This window comes from Pipistrellus kuhlii, unplaced genomic scaffold (genome assembly GCF_014108245.1).
Source record: "Pipistrellus kuhlii isolate mPipKuh1 unplaced genomic scaffold, mPipKuh1.p scaffold_m20_p_132, whole genome shotgun sequence".
Classification (NCBI taxonomy): domain Eukaryota; kingdom Metazoa; phylum Chordata; class Mammalia; order Chiroptera; family Vespertilionidae; genus Pipistrellus; species Pipistrellus kuhlii.
Genome location: NW_023425441.1, coordinates 239462 through 263293, shown reverse-complemented (window position 1 = coordinate 263293; position 23832 = coordinate 239462). Strand labels below are relative to the sequence as shown.

Genomic DNA, 23832 nt, shown 5'->3' with positions numbered 1-23832 from the left:
CAGCGCCTCCTGTGGGTCCTGATCGTCCCAGGAGGGAGCGGAGCTGCGGCTACAAAGGGACGTTGGCAGCATCTTGGATACAAAGCCACGGTGTGCGGGCTGTGCGCCCGCCCCCACAGCCAGTGGGCGGCCCAGGCCCTGAGCCCTGTGGTCCCATCGCTCCTGCCGCAGGACAGACGCCCTTTCCCAGCGCTGGGCCGCGGGGCTGCTGGCCGGCCCCGCTGCTCCCCGGCCCGCCCACAGCCCACGCAGGGCGCGGGGCCGAGGCCGCGGGGCGCGGGGCGCGGGGCGCGGGGCGCGGGGCGCGGGGGCCGCGCCGGCCGCCAGGGGGCGCCGGAGCCCGTGTGCCGGCGGGGGCGGAGCGCCGGCGGACGCACTCCCGCGGCGGGCGCAGGCGGCGGGAGGCGAGCGGCGGCGGAGCGCGGTGAGTGCCGGCGCCCCGGGCGGAGCCGCTGCGGCGGCCGGGCTGCGGGCGGGGGCCGCCGGGGCGGTGACAGCCGGCGGGGCGAGGCGGCCGGGGGCCCGGCCGGCGATGCTCGGGGCCCGCCGCCGGGGGTGGGAGGCCGTGCTCGGCCCCGAGCGGGACGGGCGCGCTCCCCGCGCACACGTGTCCCCGCGGGGTGCTCGCCGGGGCCGCGGCCGGGGGGGCGCTCGGGGGAACGCGCCGGGCGTGTGCGGACACGTGCGCGCTGCAGCCGCCATCGCCTAGCGGGGGGCGGCCCGGCTCCGGCTCCGGGCCCGGTTCCGACCCGTCCAACGGGACCGGGGTGAGCCGGCCCCGGAGCGGGTCCCGCAGCCGCCGCCAGCCTCCTCCGGCCGCGGGGGGCGCCGCTCTCGCCGGCGGAACAGAGGCGAGGGGGCCGGGCAGGTGAGATGGGAACGGGGCAGGGGCAGCTCCAGACTCGGACCCTCAGCCCATCGCCTTCAGGGGCGTGGGGGGGGGCAGCCGCGTCATTTGTGGGCGTTTCCCCGGGCGCCGGAGCAGCGGGCCTGCTGGCTGCCCTGAGCTGTGGGCACAGAGGGGTCAAGGCTGCCATGCCAGCCCCGGGCCTCCAGTTGGAATCCTGAGCTTGGCTGGGGCTGCCCAGTTTCTATGGCAACATGGGGTCCAGCGCAGGGCCCTCCACGGGGTGAGGACAGAAAAGGGGGTACAGGGTCCGAGGATCCCTCTCCAGTTCTCCCCAGACAGAGCCCGCCCCCGCACTGCTGTCTGGGTCCTGCCGCCCCCGCAGCGTGGGGGGTGGGTGAGGGAGGGACCCCAGGGCCGTCGTCTTGGGCTTGAGGTCCCTGGCTTCTGGGCCTGCCTCTCCCGGCTTGGACAGTCCATCTGGATCGCGGGATCCCCATCATCCCGGCGCCCTGACCCCGGTGATGCCCAGGGGGCAGGGCTCCCTCAGAGCCCAGAGGGCGGGGCGGGGCTGGGCCCCGGGGTGCGGCCCCGTCCCGGGCCGGAAAGAGCTGGCTGGGACCTGTGTACCTGGGGGGGGGTCAGGTTGAAGTTCAGAGGGCAGGCTCTTCCTGTGGGGGGCGGGGAGCAGTCCCAGGCAGAGCCCCGGGGAGGGGAGCTGGCCGGGCAGAGGCTCTGGAAGTGCCCGTTCTCGTGGCCTCTGGGCCTGCCAGGTGAGTGGCCGGTGGGTGGCAGCCCGTGGCCCCTGAGGCCCGGCCTCCCTCCCGGCCTCCGGTGGACCCGAGTCTCCCGGGCCCAGGCTCCGTCCCCCTGACATGCACTGCCCCCGTGGACACGCAGGTCCTGCCGCCCGTCTCCCCCCACGGACCCCGTTCCCCGCGAGGCCACGTGGGCTGGGCACAGCCCCGTCCTCAAAGCCGGCTCCAGGCAGAGCAGCCTGCGGCCTGCAGGCGGACCCGCAGGGCACCGGGCGGCGTGGCCGGGGCTGGCACCCGGGGGCCGGGGCCTGGCCTGACCCGGTCAGTCTGGGGCAGACCCACTGCCCTGCGGCTGCAGCTGCGGCTGCCTGGCCTCCAGAGCTGTCACACCCCTTCCCCTCCCGGCGGCGGCAGGCAGCCTCACGCCCCAGGGAAAGAGAAAGTCCCCCGCCTCCCCGCCCTCCCCGCCCCTCCCCGCCCCGAGACCAATCGGCCGCGGCACCTCCCTCGCCGCGCGGCTGGGCGGCTGAGCCTCAGAGGAGAGTGCTGCCCGCGGTGAGCAGACGGGCGGGGGCGGCGGGCGGCGGTGGGCAGGGCCCCTGGCCTGGGAGGGCGGAGGTGAAGGTCACACGCTCCGAGGGACCCCGGCGAGAGCCAGCTGGCAGCGGCAGCGGCTCTGCGGTGACAGCTCCGGCGCTGGCTGTGCCCCCGGGGAGGCCGGGCTGGCGCTGGCTCCCGAGTCCGGCCCTGGTGAGGGGGCCATTGCCCGGCCGGAGAGCGGATGTGGGAGGTCAGCCACCCACTCCCAGCTGCCCCCCCTTTGCCACACACCCTGGCCAGCTTCTGGGGTGTGTGTCTGGGAATGAAATTCCCGGGGGAGGGGGCACAGGGCTGGGGTGGGTGAGGATGGTGCTTCCCCAGGAAGGACGTCTGAGGGTCCAGCATGGGGGGTGTCCTGGGGGAGACCCCAGCCCCTTTCTCTGCTCACGGAGGGGGCGCCACCCGCAGGGGGCTGACCCGGCCGGAACCTGTCCCCTTCCTTCCAGCCTCTGCCGCCGCCCCCCACCGGCGCTGGCCCTTTAAAGAGGGCGCTCCGTGCGCACGTGACTGCGAACGTGAGGAGGTGCCGGCAGGACCGCCGTGGGGGGCTGAGGGGAGTCTGCATGCGGGCACCTCCCAGGCTGCACCCCCCACACCTCGGTGCCCAGCCCGGGTGGTGGCGGGAGGCGCCTGGTGCCCCTCGTGAGGCGTGGGGGGAGGGGGTGCCTGGGTGGCCTGTCCCCCCCCCACTCCAGCCCCCGCTTCCTTCCAGGCCAGAAGGGGTTTGCGGTCCCCGATTCCCAGCCAGTGGGTCCCTCCTGCCACCCCTCCGCCCTCCACCACCGACTCCGCCTGCACCTGGTGCCACCGCCCGCCGGTTAAATGGCTGATAAGCAGATCAGGTGGGGGCGCTCCCGCCGGCCCGCCCTCCCCTGCCCTCTGCCCTCTGCCCCCTGCCCCCTGTCCTCTGTCCTCCCCTGCCCCTGCCCTGTGCCCCCTGCCCCTGCCCTGTGCCCCCTGCCTCCTGCCCCCATGCCCCTGCCCTGTGCCCCGTGCTCCAGGAGGCCGCAGGCCTGACCTTCCCTCTCCCACAGTCTCCCCGCCAAGCTCATCAATGGGGGCATCGCCGGGCTGATCGGGGTCACCTGCGTGTTCCCCATCGACCTGGCCAAGACGCGGCTGCAGAACCAGCAGAACGGCCAGCGCATGTACACCAGCATGTGAGCCGCGGGGGCGGGTGGGGGGGGCGGGCTCCCGGGCTCCACTCCTGGGCCCCCCACTGTAACCAGAGGGGGCGCTGGAGAGAGGGCAGGCCGGGGGGCTGCTGCCTGCCCACGGCTTAGCTCACCGTCCGTCCCTCGGCTGCAGGTCCGACTGCCTCATCAAGACCATCCGCTCGGAGGGCTACTTCGGCATGTACCGCGGTGAGGCTCTGGTGGGGAGGGGGCGTGAGGGGCGGCAGCAGGCCTGGGCTGTGTGGAGGGGACTGTTTTCCGGGGGCCATCCACTGGCCCTGGTGCCGGAGCCCAGGCGTTGGGTGACGGGTGACATCGGGAGGGGGCCGTTCTCAGCATCCACCCTTCCCGTCACTTCACCCCACTCACTGCCAGCGCCTGGCACAGCAGGACGCGTGTGTCTACCCCTGGCTACAGCTTCTTTCCTGCCACCTCCTAAAAATACATGTTTTTATTGATTTCAAAGAGGAAGGGGGAGAGAGACATCAGCGATGAGAGAGCATCATGGACCGGCTGCCTCCTGCACGCTCCACATGGGATGGAGCCTGCATCCTGAGCACGTGCCCGGCCACAGTCAAACTGTGATGCTCAGCCACTGAGCCACGCCAGCTGGCATCCCCGCCTTCTGAGCGCCCCAGGGCCTTGTCTGTGCTGAGAAAGGGGGTGGGGGTGGGGGTGGGGGTGGCGGGAGGAGAAGGCCTGCAAAGCAGCTTAAACAATCCCTGAGCCCGGGTTCCCCCGGGCTGTGCAGCCCTGAGCCCTGGGCTGGAGTCTGCCTCATCCACATGCCCCTCACCCAGTGCCCTGGCCAGAGGGAGCCCCTGTCCCCCAGGAGGGTTTCCTCGGGGCGCCCACCTGGCCGGACCGGGAGGTGATTTGGGGGAGAGCGAGCGAGTGCCTGGAGGAGGCAGCACTGCCCGGCCCCGCCCAGCCTGGCACCAATGTGGGTGAGAGGGCAGGCGGCGGCGGCCAAGGATTGACTGGGGTAGGGCTCTGCCAACTGGGAAGCAAGTGCTGGCCAGAGCCACCCCTACACGATGTGCCCACAGGAGCCGCCGTGAACTTGACCCTTGTCACCCCCGAGAAGGCGATTAAGCTGGCAGCCAACGACTTCTTCCGACATCACCTCTCCAAGGACGGGTGAGGGGCGTGCCTCTGGCCCAGGACAGGCGTGCCCCCTGCTGCCCCCTGCAGGCCCCCGCCGCTCCTGCTCCTCAGTGTCCCGTCCTCCTCGTCCTTGCCCCCCTCCCTGCTCCCCCGCAAAGCGGGGAGTGAGGCCGGCACCGAGTCTGCTGCTCCAGCCCCCGTGGTCCTTGGCCCTGGGCCACGGCCTGCTCCCCCATAGCCGGGATTTGTGGGCGCCGAACAGCTTTCCTCTGTCTCTGCCAGAGGAGGGCCCCCTCCCTTCCCGGTTCCTGCCGCGGGGCCATCTGTTCGCAGGCTCGGTGCCCACGCTGGAGGGGTGTCTGAAGCTGGGGTGCTGTGCCCCCACAGGGCTGCGTCTGCCTCCACTGCTCCTGCCCCTTCACACCCAGGCGCAGGCAGGACCCCCAACCCTGTCCGTGACCCCCGCTCCCCCTCCGCAGGCAGAAGCTGACACTGCTGCGGGAGATGCTGGCCGGCTGTGGGGCCGGCACCTGCCAGGTCATCGTGACCACCCCCATGGAGATGCTCAAGATCCAGCTCCAGGACGCCGGCCGCATCGGTGAGTGGCCAGGACTGGGGACCAGCCCCGGGGGCGGCGCCGGGCTGGCCCCTGCCCTCGCCTGGAGGGAGAGCCAGCCCCTTCCGTCCTCTCCCCCCAGCCGCCCAGAAGAAGATCCTGGCCGCCCAGGCCCAGCTTTCCACACCGGGGGGCGCCCAGCCCTCCGTGGAGGCCCCCGCCGCCCCCCGGCCCACGGCCACCCAGCTCACCCGGGACCTGCTCAGGAGCCACGGCATCGCCGGCCTCTACAAGGGACTGGGGGCCACGCTGCTCAGGTGGGGAGGGCGGGAGGAGGGGGGAGGGAGGAGGAAGCAGGGGGGAGGGGGTCCGCCCACCCCACATCTCCAGTCACCACCACACCTCCCCCCCCCCACAGGGACGTCCCCTTCTCCATCGTCTACTTCCCCCTCTTTGCCAACCTGAACCAGCTGGGCCAGCCGGCCTCCGAGGAGAAGTCCCCCTTCTACGTGTCCTTCCTGGCCGGCTGCGTGGCCGGGAGCACGGCCGCCGTGGCTGTCAACCCTTGTGATGGTCAGTGGGGCCCTGGGCCTCCCTCGGCTGGGGTGGGGATAAGGGTGGGGATAAGGGTGGGGTAGGGGGTTGGGGGGGGTGAGCAGCCCCTGACCTGGCCCTCCCCGCAGTGGTGAAGACTCGCCTGCAGTCCCTCCAGCGCGGGGTCAACGAAGACACCTATTCCGGCTTCCTGGACTGCGCCAGGTGGGCGAGGCCCCGGGCGGGGCGGGGGGAGGGGTGCAGGGCAGGCTGGCCCGGCTCTGACCCCCCTTCTCCACAGGAAGATCCTGCGGAACGAGGGCCCCTCCGCCTTTCTGAAGGGGGCCTACTGCCGCGCCCTGGTCATCGCCCCGCTTTTCGGCATCGCCCAGGTGGTCTACTTCCTGGGCATCGGGGAGACGCTGCTGGGGCTGCTGCAGAGCCCCCAGCCCTGAGCTGCCCGCCCCCCGCAGGACTAGAGGGGCCTGGGGCTGGGCGGCCGCCCAGGACCAAGCAGGGGAGCGTCTGCGCCCCTCCCCGTGTGGAGGGGGGAGGAGGAGGGGTGCAGGGTGCACACCCATAGGCTGAGGGGTCCTGCCTGCAATCACTGGGATCAAGGTGTTATTTATGTAGAAGTCACAGGAGTCGTCACATTCCCGGAGCCAGCCCTGCCCCCTCTGCCCGGGCCTGGGCACCCCCGGGACAGAGCTGGTCTCAGCTGGGGGCTCCCGGGTGAGGGCTGGGCGGGGGATCCTCCCCTCCAGGCTACCGGCCCCGCCCCGAGGCGCAGCCCCTGGTCCCCAAAGGGGAGGCTGCACAAACCTATTTATTAACTTGCTGAGCACAAGTGGCTCTGTCCAGCCCTCTGTCCGTCCATCGGTCCAGCCTCCCCACTGCTGCTCTCGCCTCGGCCAGCCTTGCAGGAGAATCGGGGTCTCCTGCCCCCCATATTGAGCCAGGAATCCCAGGCAGGCGGGGCGGGGGGATCACACTGAATCCTGACTCCCAGGGAAACCCCACCCCTCACTGTGGGCCCCTCTGCCCCATCCCAGACGGAGCCCAGAGTGTGTGAGGTCTGTGTGCATATGGGAGAGTCGCTGCCCTTCCCACATGGCCAGGCAGTGCACACGTGTGCGTGCGTGTACGTGTGTGTGTGCTGTGTAAACCTATGCCTCTGCTGACCCTGTCCAGAGTTGTTTGTCCAGTCCAGCTCCTCTGGCTGCACCTGCAGCTGACCCCTCTCCCGAGACCTGCACCCCGGGTCTGACCTTGGCCAGTGGGAAGGGCACGCAGACCAGTGTGGAGCCGGGGCACCTGCTCTGTGTGCAGGGGCGGGGAGCCGCCCTCCTGGCCGCCCTGCTCTCGGGCCTCTGATAAGGCCCACCTGCCCCCTCCAGCCCCCTCCGCCCGCCGCCCAGACCCACCCCCGTTGTGAATGGAGGCAGGCACCCCCTGGCCGGGCGATCCTGCTGGTGCTGTGTCCCCGCCACCCAGGCCCTCTGAGGAGGCCCCTTCCCAGCGACACTACCTGGGGCCGAGGCCTGGCCCCCGTTCACGGTTGTACCCCCCACATCTGTTGTCCTTGGAAGCTGCTGCTGCTGCTGATAGATTTATATTTTTTTTCTTTTGAGGAGTTTCAAGAAGTGACTTTTTGTGTCTTGTCATGTAAGGAGATAAATAAATATTCTAAGTAGATGCCTCCTCTCTGAGTCTCTGTTAGGGGCTGTGGGGGGGGAGGGGGCTGGAGCCCCCTCATGACTGGCTCCCCCTGCAGGGAGAGGTTGGGGGTGAGGTGGGGGTTGGGGTGCGGGAGGCCAGCCTGAGACCCTCGCAGCCTGATCCTAACCCACTCTTGAGATTAACAGCCAGACCAGGCAGGCGTGGATCAGTGGTTAGCGTCCACCTATGAGGTTGGATTGGTTGGGGCACGTGTTGTGGGCTGGCCCCCCGTGGATCAGTGGTTAGCGTCCACCTATGAGGTTGGATTGGTTGGGACCCGTGTTGTGGGCTGGATCCCTCGTGTGGGGCGTGCAGGCGGCAGCCAATAGTAATTCTCTCTCATCATTGTTCCCCCCGCTCCCTCTCTGCAGTCAATAAAAATATATTTGGGGGGAAAACGGAGTGGGGGTGGGGCTCTGAGTGCCCAGTGGTCAGGGGCGTCCGCAGTGGAAGGCGACGGGGCGGGGCCTGAGCGGGTGCGGCCCCGCCCCTTCCGTGCGCAGGAGCAGTGCATTGTGGGAAACTCCTGGTCCTCTCGCCGCAGCTGCTGCTCTTCAACCCGCAGCCCCGCAGCCAGCAGCCAGCGCAGGTGGGAGCTCCCGGAGCAGCCGGGTGAGGCGCGGGCTCCGCGGCACGGGCCGGGGGATGTGGGGGAGGATGGGGCGCTCAGCTGGAGGCGGTTCCCTGCCCTGAAGGTCATCCCTCTCCCCGGCCAAGGAGCCCCGGGGAGGGCGGGGGAGGGGCCGCCAGTGACGTCAGTGAGAGACAGGGCCGTGGGGGAAGCAGACCACCTGCCCTTCGCAAATGTGACTCCCGGCAGCGGGGGGCGCCTCCAGCACGGCGGCTGGCGGGGTGAGGGCTGCGGGGGGCCTCTCCCTGGGACACCCCATCATGCTGTGACCTTCAGGCGACCTTCCGTGTGGTTAGTGCCTCTGGGTGGGTGTGGAGCCCGGGGTGGTGGCGGGGGGTTCGCATCCTCCCAGGGCAGAGGCAGACAGGCAGGAGCAGGGTCTGCGGGGAGGGCCAGCTGAGGCCCAGGGGCCAGGCGCCCAGCCCCCTTCCCTGCCCCAGGCATCCAGGTGGGGCCAGCTTTCCTACAGCCCACACCCCCTCCCGCCTGCCCCACTGCGGAGGCTGATGGACAGGGTGTGTGCCCACGCTGGGCCACCCCATCCCCTTTGCCCCCCTCCCCGGAGGCAGGGGCAGCCTGGGCCCAGGAAGGACAACCTGTCCTTGAGCTGGAGCAGGGGAGGCCATGCTGGATGGGCACAGGGCAGGGGCCGCCCTGCCCTCCTGGCTCCAGCCTCCTGGACACCGAGGTTTGCACCCCGGCCTGTGGCCTCGGGCCACTCCCACCCTGTCGGCCCAGAGACCAGTTCCCGGTTCTCCCTGCCCTGCCCTCCGCCTGGACCCGTCCCCCTGAGAAGGGCACGTGGTCAGTGCTGCCCAAACCCATCCTGGCTGCTGCCCCTCCCCTGGCCACACACCCTCTCGGGGCTGGTGACTCTCGCTCCCTGCCAGGGCCTCCCTGCCCTGGGCCAGCGTCATGGCCACAGCTTGAGTTCCGGGAAGACCATTTTATAGACAAGGAAACCTGGCCCCCCCCCCCCACTCAGCCTGTGCGGGGCTCACAGTCCAGCCTGGGGGGGGCGGGGGGGGGAGAGCCTCAGGGTGTGGCCGGAGATAGGTGGGGGCTGGGCCCCGGAAGAGGAGGATTCTGAGCTGGGGCTTTCGGGGGTCCAGAGGACTGAGTGGTGTCGCTATGGGGACGAGGCGGTGGGGACTGGACAGGATGGGCGTCCTTGTGTCTCCCCCCTCCAGGCCCACGTAATGCCCAAGGGTGAGCTGTCCTGAGCAGCCGTGGTCCCGCCACCCGTCCATCCGCACCCCCACGGCATCATGGAGTCCAAAGGGAAGGCAGCCAACAGCCCCAAGCCTGATGCCAAGGGGCCCCAGGCCGCGGCAGAGGTCCGAGGCCCTCCAGTGGTGGACGGGAAAGCCCCCTCGGCCAAGCCTGGGAAGAAGGAGGCCCAGGCGGAGAAGCAGGAGCCGCCCGTGGCCCCCGCCCAGCCACCTGCCAAGAAGACGCCAGCCAAAGCCGACCCCGCCCTCCTGCACAACCACAGCAACCTGAAGCCGGCCGCCCCGGCCGCCCCGGCCCCCGCCGCCCCTGGCCGCCCCGAAGCCGCCCCTGAGCCCAAGGGCCCTGGCGACGGGGCCGAGGGGGACCAGGCCCCCAGTGGGGGCCGTGGAGGCCAAGGCCCCTGCTCCTTCGAGAACTTGACGCCCCTGCTGCTGGCTGGGGGCGCGGCCATGGCCGCCGTGGCCCTGATTCTCGGGGTGGTGTTCCTGGCACGAAAAAAGTGACGCCGCTGCCGGGCGGGGCCCGCGCCCCGAGCGGACCACCTGCGGGATGTGCATGCCAACTCATAGCTGTGTACCCATAGCCCATAGGCGACATATACACACACGCCCCGACACGGGGAGACACGGACAGGCTGCCCGGGCAGTGGGGCCCGCCCCCTTAGCTGGTCCCTAGCGTGTCCCCCTCCCCCTCCCCCAGGCAGGGACCGGCTCCTGGGCCTGAGCAGCACAGGGTGGAGCCGTGGCCTCGGGCAGAGGGCTCAGGCCAGGGCACAAGGGGCGGTGGATGGGGTGGACCCTGAGCGGGGCCAGCTTGTCCCAAGGGGCCCCGGGGTCCTGGGGTTTTCCTGGCCGCTTCCTGAAGAGCCCCAGGCCGGAGGGGGCCAAGGCTCAGGGTCCAGGCCGGGCTCTGACCTGGGCCCGGCCACGTGGACATTAAAGGTGTGGCTGTTTCACCTCCCTCCTCTGCTCTCTGCTTGCAGCCGGCGGAGTGGGGTCTACGGGCTGAGCCGCTCCAGGGCTGACCCCAGGCTTCCTGCCACCTCTGCCCGCTGCCCTCCCGGAGCTGGGGAGGCGGTGCAAGGCCCGTCTCCGGAGGGGTCACCCCACTTCCTGCCCTGAGCCCTCTCCCCATCCTGTGGCAACTGTCCAGGGGGGGCAGCTAGGGGTGGGCAGGGAGGAGGGTATCAAGGACCTGCCCCGCAGCTGTCTGCCGATCCCCCAAAGATGCCCCGGAGAGGCCCCTCCTGCCTTACCCAGCGTCCTTTGAGTCGAACAAGCGTATAAATGCAATAACAGGTAGAGTAGAACCACGTGGTGGGTGACCATCACCACGCCCACTGCCCCATGAGCCCGCAGGGGGCCGTGCTGGGCAGCCCCTCTCCTGCCCATGGAGTCCCGGCGTGGCCACTGCACGGTGGCACAGGCGGGCTCTGGAGGGCCGTGGTGGGCACCGTGGACCCTGACTGCCCGTCCCTGGCCGGCCGGCCGCTGGAACGCCGGGCCTGATGGAGGCTGGGCCTACAATAAACTTGTCTCTCGGCTGGTCTGCCGTCTCACCTGCATGAGGCTGGGAGAACCAGGGTCCCACACCCACACCCACACCCCCTGGCACTCCCCTGCCAGCGCCCCACCTGGCTGGCTCTGCCCACAGCTGGGCCGGGGCCTGCCCCACCGCCCGGCCTCCGGCTGCCCTGGCCGCACTGCTCGGGGCGGCACGGGGGCTTGGGGTGGGGACGGGGGGCCTTGTCCCTCAGGTGGGCCTCCAGCCAGGGGGGCCCCTTTTTCTGCGTACACACCCTCTCTGCAGGGAGCACCCCATCTGGGAGGGCACAGGGGAGACTGCGGGCTGGGCGTTCCTTTTTTCACCTCCCACCCACAGCTCCCAGTGCCCACCTGGCCCGGCCTGCCGGGACCCCAGCTGCAGGCGGCTGGCTGACTGGGCATGGGCAGGGGAGAAGGCTCCCTGGGCACTGCCTTCTCTAAGGTCACGGGCGCATCTTCCTGCTGGTCCCCCTGTGCCCACCGCCGAGGGGCAGACCCTTGGAGCGCCCGCGCCTCAGGCCCAGACACCAGACACGTTCCTGCGAGCATCCGAACGGACCCGGCGCCCGGCCCAGGCCGCCCACGGGCTGCCTCCTGCTGACCGTGCTGGGCTCCCGACTCCACTATCCTGGCCATGGCCCGACATCGCCCGTCCCCTAGGCTCCTGTCCCCCTGCCCCCAAGCACCAGGGGCCACTCCGCCGGGCCACCCACTCTCCCGTTCTCTCCTCTGTGACTGGAACCGTCAAAACAAACAACCAACTCACCCTCCTGACACTTAGGGGGCCAGGAGGGAGGAGGCCTGGGACGGAGGAGGCCCAGGCAGCGGAAGGCTGGGCTCAGGGTCTGGCCTGGCCGGTCCTTGGATGCTGTGACGCTGCACCGCGAGGCGCCTCCTGGTTATGGGTTCCCTGTGGGTGTGCATGGAGTTTCCGTGTTTTCCCACCTACAGACGGGCAGCGGGCGCCTCTGGGCCTGTGCTCCGTGGTGTGCGCTGCCGGTTCTGAACGTAAGCTTCACAGAACCAGCACCTGCGGTTTTCCCCAGCCTCTCAGGTGCACAGCGCCGGCAGGGAGTGCGTTCACACCACCGCACGGTCCCCAGCGTCTCCCGGACGCTCTCTCAAACGTATTTGTGTTGAGGTCAGGGAGGCGGGGTGAGGGAGAGGGGGACCACCACCATGACCAGAGAGAAGCCTGGGTCGGTGATGTGCCCCGTTACTCCTGTGCAGTGGGGGGACCGAGCCTGCAGCCTGGGCAGGCGCCCTGACCAGGATGGAACCCTGATCTCAGGGTTCACAGGTCCATGTTCAGCCCCTGAGCCACGCTGGCTGGGGCTCAGGACTCCCTTCATTTTACCGAACTGGCCCGCCCCCCCCCAAACGCCCGCCCCCGCCACGCACCGTCCTGCCTCCTGCCGCTGTGGCTCTGACCCTCCAGGACCTCACGGGGGACCCTGAGGCTGCACCCTCCGCCCCCGTGATGGCCTCAGGGTGGCCCCACATCCTGGCAGGTGGGGTTTGCTCCCCTCCTGAGGCTGCGCAGCCCTGAGTGGGGGTGGCTGCTCTGTGTCCACCCCCGTCCACGGACACTCCGGCCGCCCCACCTTCCCACGCATGACTGTGCTGTGGCCACGGCGCTCGGGACCCTGCTCCACGTGACATGCCTGCCGGTGGGACTGGGTGAGAGAGCGTGTGCTGATGCCACTGTCTCCTGCTAGGAATCAGCCACACAACACCTGCCTGGCGCTGGGACAGCCGTGCTCTCGGCTTCTCCTCTGACGTTTGCTCAGCTAGGGACTGAGCCCGCAACCCGGGCATGTGCCCTGACCGGGAATCACACCAGCGACCTCTTGGTTCCTGGGCCAACACTCAGCCACCGAGCCTGCCGGCCGGCACCACAAAACTGCGTTAGGGTCTAAACAGAAGACCAGGCACCAAAGGACTCAGGGGCAGCAGCACCCCCTGGCCAGGCTCCAGGTGGACCGGAGACCCCATCCCAGCCTTTGCATTCTGAGCACCAGGCCTCCGGCCCCTCATGCCACGGGGGGCACCCCAGGGCACAGGCGGCCAGAACAAGGAAGAGAGGGCACACGTGTAGGGGCCACTGTTTCCTCTCTAGCGCCCCTCCCCACCGGAGGGTGCAGCTCCTTTGGGGACTCCCCATGAGTTCATTCCTGATATGTCTGGGGTAGGCCCGGCCAGTGCCTCAAGAACCCGCCTCCCCCGGATCTGGGCCTGGGCTGGGTGGTTTCAGAACCTGTCTTCCTGCATCGGGACAGGAGGGGTGACTCCCACTGCGGACCCTCACCCTGGCTTCCTGGGCCTTCAGCCGGCCCCCACCTCACCACTCAGCCCCCCGACCTCACACCTGCTCCCAGGACTGGGCAGATAGAGGCTCCCTGCCTCGCAGTGACAGGCGTGGCACACCTGGGCATCTCTGTGGCACAGGCGTGCTCCCGAAGGGAGGGATTCCCCAAGGAAGGGAGCAGGAGGCCCGGCAGCACCCAGAAGCCACAGGGACCGAGGCTTCACCGCTTGCCCACCTGGAGCTGTGGCACGCCTAAACACGCCAACTGGACGGGTCACGTGCGGAGACACAGACCGAAGGTGATGCCCACAGGGGGCCTGGCCTCGGCGTCCGCTCCCCCTGCTCGGGCGTGTGAGCCGGCAGGCACCCTGCCGCCCAGAAGCACAGAGGGGCCCGCGGTGAGCACAGGCGCGCACACACTGGCCTCCACGGCACTGCCGCCGCCCGGCTTCCTCCTCCGCCCGCCTCCTTGGGGACAGAAAGGACTTAACGGGTCCCAGGGGCGGGAAGAGCTTCCCCACCAGGAGCACCTGCACCTGCAGCTCAGCCCGCTCAGGGCCCCGGCGGTGCAGGTGGGGCTGGGCCAGCAGGGGGCCCCCTCCCCCGTGGTCTCCCTCTGGCTCCTGGGTCTGACACTCATGGACTTGCAAGGTGGATGGGACCCTTCCCTAGAGCCAGAAAGCCTGACCTCGGGCCTGCTGGCCTCCATCTCACCTCCTGCACCCCCACCCCCACCCCCAACACAGGCACCAGGTTCCCCTGTCCCATCCCACACCCTGCCAGCCCCACACCCTGCCTGCCCCACACCCTGCCAGCCCCAGGAGCCTCAGCTCCTCCTCCACCACCAGTGGGAGGGCCCTGAGGAGGTGAGGGCAAGGTGCTGCTGACTGTGCCCGAGGCAGCGGGCTGGGCTGGGCAGAGGGCAGAGCCAGTGCTGTGGAGGCAGCGGGGACCTTGGCCTGGACTTGAGCAGTTCCCGCTGTGACAAAGGGGTGCCCAGTCAGCAGAGGCTGGAAGGACCTTAGGGCACCTGCTGCCTCCCCTGCACACTGGCAGCAGGAGGTCCTGTAGGGGGAGCGAGGGGCCCAGGGCAGGGCCACGCTCTCTCTTTTTTTAAAAAATATATTTTTATTGATTTCAGAGAGGAAGGGAGAGGGAGAAATGATGATGAGAGAAAATCATTGATCGGCTGCCTCCTGCACGCCCCACACTGGGGATCGAGCCTGCAACACGGGCCTGTGCCCTGGCAGGGAATGGAACCGCAACCTTCTGTTCATAGGCTGATGCTCAACCCGAGCCACATTGGTCGGGCTGGGCCACCCCTTTTTAAAAAATATATATTTTATTGGTTTTTTATTTTTATTTTATCTTTTAAAACATATTTTATTGATTTTTTTAGAGAGAAAGGGAGAGGGATAGAGAGTTAGAAACATTGATGAGAGAGAAACATTGATCGGCTGCCTCCCGCACACCTCCCACTGGGGATGTGCCCACAACCAAGGCACATGCCTGCTCTTGACCAGAATCGAACCTGGGACCTTTCAGTCCATAGGCTCTATCCACTGAGCCAAACCGGTTTCAGCTGGGCCACCCTCTTAACCCCAGCTTGGGTCCTCCCCGGGCCTCCCTCCTCTCCAGCCAGGCCTCAGAGTACCCGCCATCCACTGAAGGCCCACGTGTCCACCCCCACCCACTGCCCCGGGCACTCTGATAAAACTGCCTCCAATGCAACGTGGCCCCACCGCACTTTGACTTTGCTCGCTAACTCAGCACCCCATCTCAGGCAGTGACACCCCACCTTCCAGGGGCTTGGCTGAACCCCAGGAATGTGGATACTCTGTCTTCCCCAACCATCCTATGGGGCAGACCCTCCCTGCTCATGAACCCCTCTGCTCGGAGCTTCAAGCCGTGGCCCCCTAGCACGGGCACCCACCGCCTCTCTCCCCTCGCCTCGCCGCCCCGCCCTCCCCACCCTCGGAACGGGCTGTGCGGGCTCCTTCCGGCCCCGCCCAGGACAGGAGCCCGCCGGCCGGCGCTCCGCCCCGCCCGCACCCAGGGCTGCGCGGCTCTCGGGGATCGCGAGTTCGGTGCCCGATCCTCAGGGAGGGACCCTGGGCCGGGCAGGCGGCTTCTCTCCCGGTTCCCACTCCGCCCGCCCCCGGGCTGGCGGGCAGTGCCCTTTGCCTGAGAACGCGCGAGGGGAGAGAGAGAAACCAGGCCGCGCAGGGGTCCGGCCCTCGGGACTTCCTCCCGGCCCGGCCGCCGAGCTCGGGGCTCCCCGCGGGCCCCGGGGCCGCCGTGCTGGGGGCGTCGGGGGCGGCCCCGGGGCACAGCGGCGCGGAGCAGGGCGGGAGGCGGGAGGCCCGAGACTCGCGGGAGGACGGCGCGTGCGCACAGCGCCGCCCCAGGCCCCGCCCCCAGGCCTCGGCGGCACGTGACCAGCGCGTCCCCGGCCCGGTGCGCGCGCAGGCAGGGTCCGCGCACGCGCAGACCGCGCCGTCTGCGGCGGGGACCATGGCGTCCGAGCGGCTCCCGAGCCGGCCCACCTGCCTCCTCGTGGCCAGCGGCGCCGCCGAGGGTGAGGCTTGCGCGGAGGGAGGGCGGCGGGTGCCGGGGGCACCGCGGGAGGGCGAGTCCAGCGGGCCCAGCAGGGAGCGCCCTCGGCCCGCTGGGGCGGGGGCAGTGGGCGTCCCCGGGGGTCGGACACATGGCCTTGGGCGCGTGGGCCTCCCTGACAGGTGGTCAGAGCCTGTGGGGCTCGGCGCCCCGGCACTCCCCTAGGCGGAGGCGGCTGGAGCGGGGCCGCCCGGGGCGGGGACTGAGGGCCCGGCCTGCCCAGTTGGAGGCACCAGAGCGGCCGTGGGGCTCCCGGGGCCCCGTGGTGCCGGCCTCTCTCCCCCTCAGGGCCTGGGCTGCAGGCCGGCGGGGAGAAATGAGCAGGTCCGGGCCCTGGTGCTCTGAGCACTTCCCGGGTCCTCACCGGCGTGTCCGCTGGCACGGAGGGAGAAGCCGGAGGACCAGGGCCGGGGCGGGGTCCGTGTGGAGCCTGGGCCCCTCAGCTTGTGTGGCTGCTTGGTCCTCAAGGAGGAGGTCACGGGGTCACAGTGCGCCGAGCCCCGGGGGCCCTGAGTGGCGTGTGCCTAGAATGAGGGCCGGAGCCAGGGTCCTACCCCCACCCCCATGGGGGTTCAAGGGTGGGAGGAGCCATTGAAAGGGGTTCAGCCCTGGGGAGACAGGTTGGAGCGGGATGAGGGGGAGGGGTCGCAGCCGCGTGGCTGGGCCGGGCGGAGGGGATGCTGAGAACGTGGGCGGGGGCACAGCTCTGAAAGGACCGGTGGGCCCCGATGACCCCCCTAGGGGCCTGGGGTGAAGGAGGTGGGGGTCGGAGGTGGAGGTGAGAGAGCAAGGGTTTGAGGAACTGGGAAGGCGGCCGGGGAGGCGGGGAGGGGTATTTGGAAAGACTGTTTTTGCTCTCAGTGTGTGGACTTCCTACAGTGAACGTGTACTAACTCATAGGCGTGGATAAAGATGAACCTGAGGTGTAGGGGTTGGGTCCCAGGGTGAAAATAAGGGCGGAAGGATGCCGGTCAAGCCCGTTTAGAGGTGGATGTCCCTGGTGGGGCCGCAGCCCCCGCCGCCAGGAGCTTCCAGAAGCTTCCAGACGGGGCGTGGGCGGAAGAGGGCTGGGGCCCACTGGCCCTCAGGAGCTCCTGTGAGGAAAGGGCTGGGACCCTGCCCTGGCCCAGGAGGAGGGTGCACCCCCTTCCTGTGACAGGAGCCATAGCCCGCCTTCTGGGCAGGAGCCTGCTCTCTGCCGCCCTCCCTGGCTCAGCCTGGTGGGGTGGGGGCTCAGCCGCTCCCTCCCTGGCTAACTTAGGTCCGTGGTCAGCAAACTCCTTAGTCAACACAGCCAAATATCAACAGCACAGCGATTGAAATTTCTTTTGAGAGCCAAGTTTTTTAATCTTAAACTTCTAACGCCACTTCACAATAGACGCCCAGGCGGTGGTATTTTGTGGAGGAGCCACACTCAAGGGGCCAGAGAGCCGCATGTGGCTCAGAGAGCCGCAGATTGCCGACCACTGACTTGGGGGTAAACCAGGCCCTGCTGGTTGAGTGAGCAGGTGAGCTGAGTGACCGCTCACTTGGCTGTGCCTTCTGGGGCCAGACGGGGGGGAGCCCAGGGAGGAGATAAGGGCCTGCTGGGTCTGGGGGTGAGGTGGGGAGGGGCTGTGCCTCGGTGGTCCTGGGCCAGGAGCAGCCCGGGGTGGCCTGGCAGGGGGCTGCCGGGCCCAGCACTCAGTCACGTGTCCTTCTTGCAGGAGTGTCAGCCCAGTCCTTCCTCCACTGCTTCACGCTGGCCAGCGCTGCCTTCAACCTGCAGGTGGCCACCCCTGGGGTAAGTCCGGCCCCCTTTCCTTCTGGGGGCCGGGGGACGGGGGAGGCTGTCCCTGGGAAAAGTGGTGAGCCGAGGCTGCTGAGGGACCCAGACCCATCGGCATCATGGGTCGGCGTCTGCTGGCGAGAGAAAGGATGGCGCAGACTGTCCAGCAGGAGGGGTGCAGCCTCACAGGCGGCTGAGGACCAGTGTGGGCGGGCACCGTGCAGCTTGGGTGTGTTGGACTCTGGTGAGAGGACTGGGCTGAGGGACCTTCGTCCCTGGGGGGCTGCCGTTGGTCTGGCTCCTTCCGTTTCTGAGCACCAGGGGTGAGCCCCCAGGGGCGCCCGCGCTGACCTCTGCCTCGGGGCTCCGCAGGGGAAGACCATGGACTTCGTGGACGTGAATGAGAGCAATGCACGCTGGGTACAGGACTTCCGCCTCAAGGCCTATGCCAGCCCCGCCAAGCTCGAGTCCATCGACGGTGAGGGCCCGAGACCTTGGAGGGTCGGGCGTGTGGGGTTCCAGGTGGGTTTGTGGCCCACAGCGCTCCATCCCTCTGCCCCTGGAGCTCCCGGGCTCGCACCAGGCGCTGTGACTGTGCTGTCCTCTCCTGCGTCTTGGGCCCAGAGTTCCTAGCTGCCTCTGCGGGGAGAGGTGGCGGGCACGTGGAGGGGGGGGGCGGGAATGGTCCGTGGCTGTGGGAGCCTGAGCCCGTGTGGGGACAGGGACAGAGGATGGTGACTGGCGCAGGAGCGAGGGGACTGACTGGCCTGTGGTCTCCCCCAGGTGCCCGGTACCATGCCCTCCTGATTCCCAGCTGCCCCGGGGCCCTGGCGGACCTGGCCAACAGTGGGTCTCTGGCCCGAATCCTGCAGCACTTCCACTCCGAGAGCAGTAGGTGACCCCGGCCGGGGGATGGGGGCTCCACAAACGGCGGGGGCGGGGAGGCGGAAGGTGCTGTGCTGGCTGTGGGCTCGGCAGCTGTGGATTGCAGGGTCAGGTCTTAGGGCTGGAAATGTCAGATCATTCAGTGAAGAGCCGTGATCTGGCCAGTGAGGGTCAAGTTGACTCAGTGTCCCACACATGAGGGTGGGCACTCCCACCCCTGCCCTTTGGCCAGCACCCCTGTGGGCCTCTGCCTGGCCCCTTGGGCGGGGGCTGGCCCCCTGGTCCCTCCGAGGAGGAGGGTAGGATGTGGCTTTGTTCCTGGTGGGAAAGCACCCGGTCCAGGCTGGGGCCGAGGCCAGCAGGCTGGGAGAAAGGCCGCTCTGGAGACCTGGCCCGCCGCCCTGGCTGCCTTGGCCTCAGATGCGCCCGTCTGGTCGCTAGGGGCCAGCCCACAAAACCGGCTCCACAGTGCCTTTGTCGGTGAGAACGGCCTCCTGTCCCCGCACCAGCCCCGGGACAGGCAGCCGTTGTTCCCGGCCACCTCAGCCGTGGGAACGCACTGGTGCCAGGCGGCCTCTGGGTGGCAGGCCCGGAGCCAAGGCCCGGAGGCCCTGGGAGTTGGAAGTCAGGAGGGGCGTTCCCGGTGGGCTGCCCCTCGCGGTGGTGACAGCGGTGATGGTGACGGTGGGGCCGCGAGACCTTTGCTATCAGAGGGCCAGTGGGGCCTGGAAGGTGCAGGCCGTTGGCTCTGAGAGGCCGGGCAGTGAGTGTGGATGCCGCTGGGCTGGCAAATATTATAGACCTGCTGCCCTCGAGACGCCCCTTGTCCTTGTTTCTCAGCCGCTGGGACTTGAGATTTGAGCCGGAGGCAGCAGCTCCCTGTTGCCCGGGAAGGGGCGGGGGCAGGGGCAGCGGCCTCCAGGAGGTCCGCTGTGGTGGGGGAGGGCAGGGGCCTCCAGGAGGTCCGCTGTGGGGGGGGCAGGGGCCTCCAGGAGGTCTGCTGTGGGGGGGGGCGGGGGCAGGGGCCTCCAGGAGGTCCGCTGTGGGGGGTGGGGGCCAGGGGCCTCCAGGAGGTCCGCTGCGGGGGGGGAGGGCAGGGGCCTCCAGGAGGTCTGCTGTGGGGGGGCGGGGGCAGGGGCCTCCAGGAGGTCCGCTGGGGGGCCGCGGGGGCAGGGGCCTCCAGGAGGTCCGCTGGGGGGCCGCGGGGGCAGGGGCCTCCAGGAGGTCCGCTGGGGGGCCGCGGGGGCAGGGGCCTCCAGGAGGTCCGCTGGGGGGCCGCGGGGGCAGGGGCCTCCAGGAGGTCCGCTGGGGGGCCGCGGGGGCAGGGGCCTCCAGGAGGCCCGCTGGGGGGGGGGGCCGCGGGGGCAGGGGCCTCCAGGAGGCCCGCTGGGGGGGGGCCAGGGGCCTCCAGGAGGCCCGCTGGGGGGGCGGGGGGCGTTGGGAGAGGCCAGACCGGGCCTCGGGCTCACCCGCCCTGCCGCCGCTTTCAGAGCCCATCTGTGCCGTTGGCCACGGGGTCGCCGCCCTGTGCTGCGCCACCAACGAGGACCGGTCCTGGGTGTTCCAGGGCTACAGCGTGACCGGGGTGAGTGCGCCGCCCGTGTGGTCAGCCCGAAGCACGGACGACGGGCACCGGCCATGGTCCCTCTGGCCGTGTGACCGCCGCCTGGCCACCCGCACCAGGCTCGCCGTGGCCGTTGTCCGCTCACATGCTGGGAGGTGTTCGGCCGTGGGTGAGGACAGCCCTGCCTCCCCGACCTGCAGCCGGTTTGCTTTGCTGGCTGCTGGCTGCGGGTGTGGGAGAGCGGGTGGGGTTGAGCTTGCTTTGGCCTGACCAGGAGGCAGGGCTCCATTTGGGTGGAGGGGCAGGAAGCAGGCCCGGGAGGTCCCAGGCGGGAGGGTCTGCGTGGCGAGGCCTGAGGCCTGGCTGCTGGAGGCTGGACACAGCTGATGTGGTCCCAGGTTCAGGTCCAGGTGAGGACGGGACCCGAGAGGAGCGTGGGCCACTCCTCAGTGCTCCTGTGGCCCCGCCCCACCCACAGGCCCGTGGCTCTGTTCACCTCCAGGCCTTTCACTGCTCGCAGGGCCCAGCTGGCCTTCCCTGTGCCTCGACGCTGGGGAGGGTGTGTGCCCTGGAAGCCCACGGCCGGAGGGCCGCCCCGGGGCTGTCTTGGGGCCGTGCTGTGCTCCCACCCCCGTGGAGGGAGGCAGGGCCTGCTGGGTTGGACCTGCCTGAGCCCGGCTCCCTTCCCGCAGCCCTCCGTGTACGAGCTGGTCAGGGCCCCGGGCTTCGCCCGCCTGCCCCTCATCGTGGAGGACTTCGTGAAGGACGCCGGTGCCGGCTTCAGTGGTGAGCTGGGCGGCGCTGCAGGCACCGGGGTGGGGGCGGGGTCAGGGGAGCACACTGGCCAGGCCAGCCTCCTGGGGCTGAGCACCCGTCGACCTCGGTGGCCGGCGGCTCTGAAACCCCGCAGGCTGACCTGGAGCTCACAGCCCCAGGAGGGTGGGGGGGCCGGGCCTGGGCGGTGCCCACGTGGGGCTGCGCCTGAGGCCGTGCCCTCGGGTCTCCTTCAGCCAGCGAGCCTGACGCGGTGCACGTGGTCCTGGACCGCCACCTCGTCACGGGCCAGAACGCAGGCTCCACTGTGCCCGCCGTGCAGAACCTGCTCTTCCTCTGCGGCAGCCGGTGAGCGGCTGGGCGACGGGCGGGCTGCTGGGCCACGGTCCCTGTGCTGGCTGCTGCTGGCTCCCGAGCCCTGACCTGGTGTCTGTCCTGCAGGAAGTGACGCTGTCCCGGCTGAGCCACCCTCCTACCAGTGGATGCCACCACCTCCAGAGGCCCAGGTGCCCAGGCAGCGGGACTCCGGCTCAGGGCCCGAGCCTCCGACAGCCCCTGAGGCTGACTTCACCTGGCCAACCAGGCCTGTGGGGCTGCAGGGCCTCCGGGCGTTGGCCTGAGGGTGTCAGGTCTTGGGGTGCGAGGCCAAGGTGTTCCCTGGCACCAGGTGGGGCTCGGGTCCCATGTGGAGCGTCCACAGGGAGTTGTACCCAGAGAACCAGCGGGGCATTGCAGGGTGGGGTGGTGGCCCCTCTGGTCCTCCTGCACCAGCACTCAGCACTGGGTGTCCCCTCTGCCTGTCCCTGGCGCCCAGATCGGGAGCAGAGGTCGACCCCCCTGGGAGCAGGATGACCACGCTGGCCCAGCAGTGACAGGCAGGGGTCCCAGAGTCGGTACCTGTGTGGGGAGGGCCGTGCCCTGGCGGTCTCTGTCCCCCAGCCCTGCGGGTGCTGCTGAGTGGGGAGGGGCCAGCTGGCTGGAGCTCGGTCAGCACTTTTGAGTTGGGTCAAAGGTGAAGGGGAACTAATCTGTGGTCACGGCTCAGGGCCCCCAGACTTGCCCCGATTTTAACCTTTGCCTTGTGTGTGGGTTCGGGTGGTGGTGACCCTATGTCAGGCCAGGGTGGACCTCAGGGCAGACGGCATCCTGTCGGCATTTCCCGGAAGGTGAATTGGCCTGGCCGTCAGCCCCATGTGCCCAGGTGCCAGGGTGACGGGTGGCTGTCTGCTCAAACCCTGACAGACACACCTCCGGGGCATGGTCTGTATCACCCGTAAAATCAGTCACTCCTGCTGAGGTTTCTGTCCGGTCACGCCTACTCTGCTCCCTGCAGATAGGTCCTGAGTGAGGGTGGGAGGAGGAACCGGAAAGCCCTGGCAGGGCAGGGGCGGGATGGAGCCTCTGGGATTCCCCCACGCACCCAGGAGCTCTGCAGCAGCACGCTCAGGAAGGAACGGACAGGCTGGCCCGTGAATGGATCTTGTTAAAGGGCAGCGTTAGCGCCATGTGGTGAGGCGTTTGCTGTGAAAGAATGAAGTCCTGCCCAGCCCATGTGGCTCAGTGGGTTCAATTCCCAGTCGGAGCACACGCATGGGTAGTGGGCTCAGTTCCGTGTGGAGTGTGCAAGAGGCAGCTAATCAGTGATTCTGTCATCAGTGATGTTTCTGTTTCCCTCTCCTTTCTCTATGAAACCAATAAAAATACATTAAAAGCTGAAACCGGTTTGACTCGGTGGTAGAGCGTCAGCCTGCGGACTGAAAGGTCCCAGGTTCGATTCCGGTCAAGGGCATGTACCTTCATTGCGGGCACATCCCCAGGAGAAGGTGTGCAGGAGGCAGCTGATGAATGATTCTTTCTCAGCGATGTTTCTGACTCTGTCCCTCTCTCTTCCTCTCTGTAAAAAATCAATAAAATATATATATTTTAAAATACATTAAAAAACAAAGAGAACCAAAGCCGGTTTGGCTCAGTGGATGGAGCATCGGTCTGCGGGCTGAGGGGTCCCGAGTTCGATTCAGTCGGGGGCATGTGCATTGGTTGCGGGTATGTCTCCAGTGGCGGGGTGTGCGGGAGGCAGCTGGTCGATGTTTCTCATCGATGTTTCTGGCTTTCTGTCCCTCCTTCTCTCTTCCTCTCTGTAAAAAAATCAATGAAATATATTTTTAAAAATTAAAAAATAAAATAAAGAGAATGAGGTCCTGACGACACCCTACACCGTGGACGTGAGAATGTGCTAGTGAGAGACGCCGTGCAGTCCTGTTTGTGTGGACCGTCCCGAGGCTCCGTGGCTCGTGGTGGGAATGGGCACGTGGACATGCTCTCCTGGGGGGGCTTCTGAGCCGAGTGCTGATAGTCACACACTCCCAAGTGCCACAACCATCCTGTCCGGTGTCCATGCAGACCCCGGGGCTGGTGGGCACCCAGGAGAGATGGGGTCCGGGTGGGTGCAATGCCCCTGCCCACCACTGCTGGACGCCCACCCAACAGGCCCCCTTAGCACCCAGGGCGGCTGAGCTCATCCAGGACAGGTCGGGCACCCATGGTGCCTGTCCCTGGGCCCCCTGGGAACTGCAGCCATGGGCCCCACTGTTCTGGAGCACATGGGGACGGGGCCTCATCAGGTCCCCGTGGAAGGCTGAGGGGGAAGGTGGCCATCGGGTTCCGGAATAGAAAGCCCAGGTGGGGGAGGGCAGGGCGGCTCTGCTGACCCTTTGGTCAGTCCGACACGTTTCTGCTCATGCCAACATGGACGGCCAGACGGAGACACGCCTCCTTATCCTCTGCCTGGGCACTGACTCCTGGACCAAATCCTCGCCCAGCCCTGCCATGCCCGGCTCCCTCCAGGAACAGAGGCTGGTCCTCCCTCCCTCCACCCATCACCGCCCAGGCCCTTCCCAGTACAGCCTTGGTGCCCAAAGTCCAAAAGGCGCCCTAGTGTGTTCTTAGCTGCACCACCCCCTCCAGGTTTAGGGACCATCCAGGACACCCGGGGTTAGATGAACCGCTGCTGCTGTGCTGAGCTGCCCCACCAGGTGGCGCCACCGGCCTGCCCGCTGGTCAGGGCCTCTGGTCACGGAGCCACACCAGAGGCCCACACACGAGTCGGCAGGTACCGATGAGCACAGCCCCGGGGCCCAGTACAGCCCTTGCCCCACCAAGGGATCTGGGCACAGGAAGGGCTCCAGTGGGTGCCCACCCAGCAGCAGGAGGGCA

The 23832-nt window shown here is 68.7% G+C and overlaps 3 protein-coding genes across 11 annotated transcripts; all 3 read left to right on the top strand.

Annotated features, from left to right (window-relative positions):
• The first annotated feature begins 405 nt into the window (after positions 1-405).
• On the top strand, positions 406-7272 carry SLC25A22 (solute carrier family 25 member 22). Of its 3 annotated transcripts, none has more exons than XM_045581070.1 (10): positions 406-424; positions 2918-3047; positions 3240-3365; positions 3514-3569; positions 4430-4520; positions 4967-5085; positions 5186-5360; positions 5462-5616; positions 5727-5802; positions 5879-7272. In XM_045581070.1, exons 2-10 carry the CDS (start codon positions 3028-3030, stop codon positions 6030-6032), a joined length of 972 nt encoding a protein of 323 aa, XP_045437026.1. In that variant the 5' UTR covers positions 406-424; positions 2918-3027; the 3' UTR covers positions 6033-7272. The 3 variants fall into 3 exon arrangements, with proteins under 3 accessions (XP_045437026.1, XP_036292117.1, XP_045437025.1); XM_036436224.2 differs by lacking the exon at positions 406-424 and adding an exon at positions 663-868; XM_045581069.1 differs by lacking the exon at positions 406-424 and adding an exon at positions 2710-2728.
• Positions 7273-7767: 495 nt separating this feature from the next.
• On the top strand, positions 7768-10703 carry CEND1 (cell cycle exit and neuronal differentiation 1). 2 transcript variants are annotated; one of them, XM_045581083.1, is made up of 2 exons: positions 7768-7908; positions 9118-10703. In XM_045581083.1, the coding sequence occupies exon 2, from the start codon at positions 9196-9198 to the stop codon at positions 9661-9663; it is 468 nt and encodes a 155-aa protein (XP_045437039.1). In that variant the 5' UTR covers positions 7768-7908; positions 9118-9195; the 3' UTR covers positions 9664-10703. The 2 variants fall into 2 exon arrangements, with proteins under 2 accessions (XP_045437039.1, XP_045437040.1); XM_045581084.1 differs by lacking the exon at positions 7768-7908 and adding an exon at positions 8073-8218.
• Positions 10704-15418: 4715 nt separating this feature from the next.
• Positions 15419-22345, top strand: GATD1 (glutamine amidotransferase class 1 domain containing 1). Of its 6 annotated transcripts, XM_036436225.2 has the most exons (8): positions 15420-15590; positions 17335-17411; positions 17769-17874; positions 18180-18287; positions 19772-19866; positions 20538-20631; positions 20856-20967; positions 21061-21200. In XM_036436225.2, the coding sequence occupies exons 1-8, from the start codon at positions 15527-15529 to the stop codon at positions 21065-21067; spliced, it is 663 nt and encodes a 220-aa protein (XP_036292118.1). In that variant the 5' UTR covers positions 15420-15526; the 3' UTR covers positions 21068-21200. The 6 variants fall into 6 exon arrangements, with proteins under 6 accessions (XP_045437033.1, XP_045437034.1, XP_036292121.1 ...); XM_045581077.1 differs by lacking the exon at positions 20856-20967 and having other exon boundaries at positions 15419-15590; positions 21061-22345; XM_036436226.2 differs by lacking the exon at positions 21061-21200 and having other exon boundaries at positions 20856-20973.
• Positions 22346-23832: the final 1487 nt, after the last annotated feature.